This window comes from Bos taurus, chromosome 1 (genome assembly GCF_002263795.3).
Source record: "Bos taurus isolate L1 Dominette 01449 registration number 42190680 breed Hereford chromosome 1, ARS-UCD2.0, whole genome shotgun sequence".
Classification (NCBI taxonomy): domain Eukaryota; kingdom Metazoa; phylum Chordata; class Mammalia; order Artiodactyla; family Bovidae; genus Bos; species Bos taurus.
In genome coordinates, this window is record NC_037328.1 from 151,672,221 (window position 1) to 151,681,129 (window position 8,909).

Genomic DNA, 8,909 nt, shown 5'->3' on the forward strand with positions numbered 1-8,909 from the left:
AAGGGTTGTTAGCAGGTAAATGAAGCGTTGAAGATGATGAAGGGGAACCTATTCTCTTTATTATTTAACGTATAACCCAGGGCTTCTCAACCTCAGCACAACTAACATTGTGGTTGGAAAGTTTGTACTGTGGACGGCAATCCAGGCACTGCAGGATGCTGAAGAATGTTTAGCAGGATCCCTGTACTCTACCTGTTAGATGCCCCCCAATGATGACCCCCAAAAGTAAATGTCTCTAGACATTTCTAACCATCCCCTTAGGGACAAAATCACCCCTGGTTTAAAACTACTGATCTAACTCTAGAAGATTTCATACAAGTTTTATTACAAAGTTATTAAATAAACCCCCAATACTCCTTAAAACCAGAAATCATTTGATCATATTACACATGCAATGGTCTAATCATAGATCTATCCTCATAGGAATTTGTGGGGAGATACTAAATAATACTTCTTAGAAGCCAATTCGGAGAAGGCAATGGCACCCCACTCCAGTACTCTTGCCTGGAAAATCCTACGGATGGAGGAGCCTGGAAGGCTGCAGTCCATGGGGTCGCTAAGAGTCGGACACGACTGAGCGACTTCACTTTCACTTTTCATGCATTGGAGAAGGAAATGGCAACCCACTCCAGTGTTCTCCAGTGCCTGGAGAATCCCAGGAATGGTGGAGCCTGGTGGGCTGCTGTCTATGGGGTTGCACAGAGTCGGACACGACTGATGCGACTTAGCAGCAGCAGCAGCAGCAGCAGCAGAAGCCAATTAACTAGCACTTCCCCCAGTTATGACCACCAAGTCTTTAGACATTGCTAACTATCCCCTGGTGGGGGGAAGTCACCCCTGGTTGAAAATCACTTACCTAGCTCTAGAAGATTTTATACAGGGTTTGTTAAAAAGCAATTTAAATAAACATAAAACACTCTTTTTATGCATCAGGTAATAGAGCAACACTCTAATGGGTCCTCCATTTTGTTCTGGGGAATAAACAGCTCTACAAAGTCAAGAAATTTCAGCTGGGATATTTATGCCCTTTCTCCACACCTGAAATGTCAAATACTGAAGGGTGCAGAAGCCAACTATATAGAATGGAGAAACAACAAGGTCCTACTGCATAGCACAGGGATCTATCCCATAAATGGAAAAGCATATGGAAAAGAATGTTTCTACATGTGGCACTGCAGAGCAGAAGTTAACAGAACATTGTAAATCAACTATACTTCAACAACAGCAACAAAACATTTAAGAAAATACTGCAGGGAGGCAGCTTGGGAGCTGAAGTCCAAAGGTAAGGAGTCCTACCTTCTTCAGCACAGATTTCTTGAACAACCTGGTTTCTTATGTCTTTCAAGGCATCGAAGTCATGCACGTAGTAGACCCGTTTCTCCTCGCCGGCGATTTCGCGCAGCTGAGTCTGGTTAGCCTCCCTGACCCCGATGGCATAGACGTGGATGAGCTCCTCGCTCAGTCTGTTTGCGGGCCCCGAGACGCTGTCCCGGGACGCACCGTTGGTCAGCACGACGAGGTGGCAGGGCACTCTGCCTCCCCGCTGCTGCTTTGCCCTCTGCAGCAGCCCCAGGGTGAAGTTCAAGGCGGCGCCCGTGTTCCTGTTCCCGCCCATCTGCCTGATGTTCTCGATGGCCTTTCTGACGTCGTGCTTGTTCGTGTATTTACTGATCTCAAATTCCAAGTCCCAGCGGTCGGCGTACTGGACAGCCCCAACCCGCACCTTCTGGGGAGCGATGTTGAACATCCCTGCGACCTCTGACAGGAAGGTCTTCATCTCCTGGAAGTCTGTGGCCTGGGTGCTCCCGGAGCCATCGATGAGCAGGTAGATGTCTGCTTCCTCCGTGTCCACACAACCTAAAATGCAACCCAGAACTGAGTGTGGCATCTGGCAAGTGGGACAGAGACCTGGAGGCAGGAGAGAGGAAGGGCCAACACCGGCCTCATCAGACAGAAAACATGGAAACAGCTTCTTGGCATGAAAGACCGGTTCTGCTGCCATGACTCAGGGGAATCTTAGCACCGGGTGGGTCAATTGTGTGCGACTGTTTAAGACGATTTGCATCGAGAACTGGAGTCCATTTGAATATAGAAAAAGATCAGAAAGAAAACTTGAAGATGCTTTCTATAACTCGCTTCTCTTACCAGGGAGCAACTGCTTAGCAAAAGGTCAGCTGGCATTCTGTTAACTGAAGAAGGGATTTAACTGGACACGGTGGACCTAGGAGTCATTTACTCCTCATCCATGGCTGCTCAATTAACACAACAGGGGTATTGTCAGGGGCCTAGTTTACACTGGGCAATGACACTTTTGTGGTCAACATGCTATAAATACATGTTGAAGGATGCAGACATATGTGTACACACACATAATTTATGTAGCATACATGTCTATGTATGAAATATACAAGTACCTTGCTCTCTCTCTCCTTCTAAACTCACAGATACTAGAATAATACTTTCCAGTAAATTCATTACCCTGTCCTCAGTCCAGACCATGCTTCCTGCGTATTCTCTACATTGGAATTTGAGGCCGAGGGAAGGAGAGAAGGGAGAGAAAAGTCCACACACAAAAAGAAACTAAGGAAAGAGCAGAGAAACACGAGAGGCAAAGGCAAGAAATGAAGCAAGGCAGGGGGAGAAATAGCTAAGGAAGGTGTTCCAGGGTGTCAAGAAATGAAGAATATAAGTAAAGCTGCACAAAAGAGGAAATTTAAAAAAAAAATCCCTTCTTCCCATTCCAGCACCTCAATAGCTTTTATTCTCTCCCAATTTACATTTCCTATTATTGGTTAAATTAAATTAAACTATTGGGTTAAATTAAGAAACCAGGAACTCAACTCTCTCTCCCTGCATCACACCCACCAAGCCCTTGGGCAGACAGAATGCCTGCAAGACAAGGAAAAAAGCAAAAGGATGAGACTGATCCTGCTCTCCGCAACAGGCTTTACCGGCTTTGAGGGTTTCGGTCCTTTCGGAAATGACGGAGACCGTGTGTGTGATCTGATTCCGCAGCTTCTTCAGAAACGTCTGGTTGTGGGCAGCCAGGTCAGAGAAGGACCTCAGCTGGGACACGTACTGCTCAGCGGGGTGAGACGCGATCTTCTCCAGCTGGGTGTCGCTGGCCCCCTCTACACCGATGGTGAAGACGATCACCCCCTGGCGTCGGAGGTTCACGGCGGCCTTGGTCACATTGTCCTGGGACGGGCTGTGGGTCACGAGCACGGCGATCTGTGGCACCCCCTGGTTCTTCCGACTGCCGTGCTGCGCGCTGAAGACTTCCTTCCTGATCTTCCTCAAGGCGGCTCCAGTGTAGGCCTTCCCGGCCTGGGGAGCAAGGCTCTGGATGTCCTGCAGAACCTCCGACTTGTTTACGCCCCTGCTCAGCGTGCTAATCACCTTCGTCTCGTTGCTGTAGGCCACGAGGCCAACCCTCATGCAGTGCTCCTTGATGTCCAGAGCAGATATGCTTTCTTCCAGGAATTCTTTAAGATAGTCAAAGTCCTCCCAGCTGCTGTTGGTGGACATATCCAACAGGAACACAACGTCAGCCACGGAAGGGCCTTGGCAAACTGTGGGCAAGGAACGGACAGGCAGAGTTTTAATTCAGCTTCTCTGCTCAGCATTAAAGACACGTAGACTTATGAGCAATTATAGATAGAATACACATAGAATAACCAAGCAGTTTTGCACTTAAGTAAGGAGGTATCGAAACTGATGATGCAGCTGAGATCAAAGGGTCCTGGGCACAAAAGCTGGATCTTAGCTCACCTCCAGGCTCCAATTCCTACATCTGTAAAATACAGGTAACAAGAATATTGATCTCATAGAGTTGTTGTAGCGATTAAATGAGATCATGTCAAGTTTAGCATGGGGCCTGGCACATAAAAAGTCACTCAGTTAACAGAAGCTGCTGCTATCGTATTAAAACCCACTACTAAAATCAGCAGTTTATAGTCCAAACATTCTTAAGGGATGGAAATGTAATAGCAGTTGATGTTCTAATACTTTATCTGGGGAAAATGCTAGTAATAAGATTCCATATTTTCTTAGATTACTACAAGAAAGCATTCTCTGTTGTCAGTATACATCACTTCACTCTGACAACCAGACATTATTATGTCACTTGTCTGAACTTGTACACTTAAAGCAAAGTTTTTTGTTTTTTTGTTTTTACCAGCTCTCCCCTGTCCCTGTCTTGGGTGGTGTTCATAAACGCTTGGCCATCCTTGCTAATAGAATAGTACAAGGGGACAGACCAAGAGAGCAGGTTGGAGTTGGAGCAGAGCATGGGAAAGCTAATTTAGAACAGAGCTGCAGGAAGGAGCAAGTGCGGGGCTGAACCCACACAGGTGTAGCTCTAACTCCAGACCACAGCCTGGCCCAGGGCCAGGTCATATCGCTTCCAAGAGCGCCTGCAGCTTCCTCTCTGTGGAACAGAGGTTTTGGACTCCCTGAAGTTGTTTCAAGCTGTAACAGTCTGTGGTGACTTTATATGGTTTTAGGAATTAAGGATTTCTTTAGGAGCAAATTGTCCTTTTAAACGAACCGGAAATGAAACTACATAGTAGCTGAACCCCAAGGAGAAAGCTCAGATAGCTGGTGGCAGGGAGGAGGTAGCCTATAAACAACAGGCAATAAGATAAGTGAAACACGGAAAACCAAGGCTTCCCATGTTTATTGGATTAAAAAGGCCACAATCGTGGGGCATGCAGAAATTACCATCTGAAAACGCAGGTCAGCTTTTGGGGAAAGAGATGCTCACAGAGTCTGCATCCTTTCCTCATGCTGATTTTCTGAAAGTATTTTATCATCATCATCCCTACACACGTGCCCTGACCCACCTTCCACAAGGATGTCATTGACTGCCCTGTCCTTGTACTGAGCTGCATCCTTGAGAATCTGCGTCATGTTTTGGGAGAACGAGCTGAGGTCCCTGACAGTCCGGAGGTTGTAGTGGAACTGGCCCGTGGCCATGGCCTTCAGGGTCTTCTCGGACACGCCCTGCATCCCCACGGAGACGATCCTCACCCCATCTTTGCGCAGCGCTTCGGCGGCCTCTTCCACAGCATCTTCAGACTCGCCGGAGGCCAGGACCACCAGGATCGGGGGAAACTGTTTCCTGTCCCTCCCGCTTGAGAAGTAGGCCCTGTGCACCTCCCGGAGAGCCTTCCCAACCTGCAGGGAGCCCCCCAGGAACCCGAAGTTCTTCTTGAGGTGGTTCAGCATGGGGCCCCTGCTCTTGAAGGTGCTGAGCAGGAACTCTCTGTGGAGCCCATCGCTGTACTGGGCCAGGCCCACGTGGTACTTGTCAGCCTCTATGGGGAGGCTGCTGATCATCTTGTTGATGAAGGCCTTCACAAATGGGAAGGACTTAATTCCCAGGTGGTCGGAGCTGTCCACCAGAAACACCACATCAGCATACTCAGGGCCTACAAACCCACAGACAAACACAGTGAAAGTAAACTTCAAACATTTACTACCAAGCTTAATGCCAACCACATGGGGAAAACTGACTTCCCTCTTTTACTTGCCTTTGTAACATCTTTCCAATGCACTGAAAAATAATACATATTCTCTCAATGAAAGTATTTGTTTCTCAGGCTAATTCTTTTATACACCTTCTCATTTGAACTGATCATGAAAGTAAGTACCACTTTTGCAAGGAATTAAATAGAAATAGCTACATATAAAGAAGTAAAATATCATGGGTTTTTACATGGTTAGTGGATAATTTCCCTTTGTATCCTTTTCTTCTTTCAGAATTTGACCTCAGTTTATAGAAACAAGATAAACAGTTTCATTGAGAATGAATCAAATTTGTTGAATGGAGAAATCTGAAAAATAGCCTTTCATTTTGACTTCCTTTTAAACAGTACAAGTAACCTAATTAACTTATAAACATATTAAACTTATAAACATGTTAGTTTTGTATTCGAAGTGTCAAATTGATGAGTTTTACAAAATCCTAAAAATCATAAATATGAGATGTATTAATCTATCTTAAAATTATTTATGATATCTTTTGACGAGTCATGAGTGGGCATTATAATTGGTAAATTTATTCTTACATATGAAAAATGTGACAGAAACCAGTATACCTTAAGCTAGGAAAGAGATTACAGTTTAAGTTTCTATTGATAATGTAATTTTTACATAGGAATGCAATACTTTGCTGAGATTTTAAGGCTTCATTCAATGCCAGATTGAATGTTAGGTATGTGAAATTATATTTGTATGTGATAGAGAAGCATTTGGTTCAAGCACAAAATATAATATGCTGGTGGTTTGTCTGCTGGCTTGAATTCAGAGCTCTCATGACTGTCCTATAAGATCCATGTCTTGTCCAGGGAAGGGAGGGACATACCTGTGTGTGTCTTGATGTTGTATGTTTAAGAAAACACAGTGTAACTGAACAGGCAATGCGAGTCTTAACTTTGTTATCAGCTAATTCTCCCAGCTCTGTCAAGCCATCTGACATACTTGGGCCTCAGTTTCCTCATAATTAAAATGGGTAGATTCGACTAGAAAATATCTAAGGTCTCTCTTTACTCTGATATTCTGATTATTTGAAATAGTTACTATATAAATTCTGATAAAATTAAAGGAACTTCAGTTTTTTCCTGTCAACAACTGCTAGGAAAACAGCCTTAGTACCCCTGCATGTTACTTTATTCTCTTTAGAGTAGTCCAATCAAGGCATAGTGGATTCCAATTGTCCTTTCTTTTCTTCTAAGCAACCTGATTTCAGCCAGTCTGAGACTCTGATGATCCTATATCCAGCAGCATCTCTGGGAAAATACTAAGTGAGGGGAACCAGCGAGAGAAGGCTGGGGCCCCTCCGAGAGCTGTCAGGTGAGGACTGCCCAGGGTGGCTCAACTTGGGACCAAAAGTGAGCTTTCTATTCACAGACAAACCCCCACATCCTGGTGGAGAAAAGAAATGTAGCCACTGGCACAGGACGGGCCCATCACTGTATCTGAACCATGGAGCAACTGGAGAAAAAGCATCGCCTCTCTTTGAAAAGCTTAATATCAGGCCCAGTGAGACATCAAAGGAATATGTTTTCAGGGCAAAGAAGAATTTATCTCTCCAGAAAAGTTGCTTCCAAGGTCAGAGTCCTTGAAAAAAAAAAAAAACAAAACTGTAAAACCAATCTAGGTGGCCCTGGACATGAAGTGACTGGTTATTTAGGAGACGGTAAGGGCCGTGAAGGCTTGACCAGTATTTTGACTTCAAGTCCATTTGGACATAGACTGCTGACAGACAGTGGACAGCTCTGGAGTTCCCTCTTCAGGGTAAAAAGCACCTGCTTTACAATAAGCAGACACACAGTTTCAACTGGAGCCAAATCTGGATGTTTGACCAAGACAGATATTTTGGAACAAACAAACTAGGAACAGACATTTCAAATTTTCCAGGCCCAAACTTAATGTGAAAAGAGAAGGTTGCATGAAAACGCAACCTCCCAGAAGACCTAGAAGAAGTTGAAACTGGAGGACAAGAAAACAGCTCTCATATCTTTCTATCATGAAAAGGGAATAAACCCCAGAAACAAATGGTTTTCAAAGGAACATGGGGTGACATCAAAGAAATTGAGCTTTCACTCCCCACCCCACCCCCATCATCACAGTCAAAACAAAACAAAACAAAACTCTTAAATTTTAAGCAAGTCAGACTCATATATTATCTATTTTCCATAATGAGAATTAAGGAAATGAATTCCTTTCATTATTTTCCTTACCAGAATGTTGGTTGACAGAAACATGGGAACAAATTATTATAAGGAACAAAATGAGCAGCATTTTCATCTTTTAACCTGAAAAACTGCCAGCTGGAAATCTGAAAAGGCAAAAACATAAACATGTAAAATTGTTGTGGATATTACTTAGAAATCAAGACTCATACACATATGAGCACACAAAATTACATAAGAAATTCAGTGCAACAGAAGACGAGGAATTTCTGAGGTTCCTTGACTATTTGATCTGTGCTTTGTGGAAAAATGAACCACCAACATTTACAACATTTACAGAATCATAAAACAGTTTCTTCTGGCCCCCAGACCCTGTAGAAACATGTGATTTTGGATAGTCAATGGAAGTAGCCAGATGCATTCTAGTTCCATCAATATTATGTGCTCCTTGTAATTATTTTCCCCCGTCTCATCCTCTGTCCACTCATTACACAGACAATTTAGAGTTCACAGTTAGGACACAGTCTAAGACCTGACTTGCAATTTTTCCACCATGAACAGGTAGTTATGTTTCATATTTGAGAAGTATTTATAGATGTGGTCAAAATTCTATTTACTCCGTTTCCTACATAATTAGCAAGTAACCATTTCCCTTTATTCTTACATTTGAGAGAAGACATAAAGCAATAAGTAGTGATCCTCCATATTCCATACGATGTCTTGCTCCTCAGAATGACACAGTTTGCACCTTTTTGCTTCCAACTACTTATAACCATATGAATCAAGGGCTTTCTGATTCTAATTTGGCCTAAAACATTTTGAACTGTGGTGTTGGAGAAGACTCTTGAGAGTCCCTTGGACTGCAAGGAGATACAACCAGTCCATTCTGAAGGAGATCAGCCCTGGGATTTCTTTGGAAGGAATGATGCTAAAGCTGAAACTCCAGTACTTTGGCCACCTCATGCGAAGAGTTGACTCATTGGAAAAGACTCTGATGCTGGGAGGGATTGGGGGCAGGAGGAGAAGGGGACGACAGAGGATGAGATGGCTGGATGGCATCACTGACTCCACGGACGTGAGTCTGAATGAACTCCAGGAGTTGGTGATGGACAGGGAGGCCTGGCATGCTGCGATTCATGGGGTTGCAAAGAGTCAGACACGACTGAGCGACTGAACTGAACTAAACTGAAAACATTTTCAGCCACCTTGAGT

The 8,909-nt window shown here is 44.1% G+C and overlaps 1 protein-coding gene across 1 annotated transcript in view; it reads right to left on the bottom strand.

Moving 5' to 3' along the window:
- The window catches only part of COL6A6 (collagen type VI alpha 6 chain), a 115,992-nt gene extending 108,153 nt beyond the window's left edge, over positions 1 to 7,839 (bottom strand). The window contains exons 1-4 of the mRNA XM_015474150.3: positions 7,746 to 7,839; positions 4,845 to 5,432; positions 2,952 to 3,572; positions 1,297 to 1,857 (exon numbers count right to left, since the gene is read on the bottom strand). Of these exons, the coding sequence (XP_015329636.1) occupies positions 1,297 to 1,857; positions 2,952 to 3,572; positions 4,845 to 5,432; positions 7,746 to 7,812 (1,837 nt within the window). The 5' untranslated portion in view covers positions 7,813 to 7,839. The remainder of the gene's footprint in view (positions 1 to 1,296; positions 1,858 to 2,951; positions 3,573 to 4,844; positions 5,433 to 7,745) is intronic.
- Between the last annotated feature and the right edge of the window lie 1,070 nt (positions 7,840 to 8,909).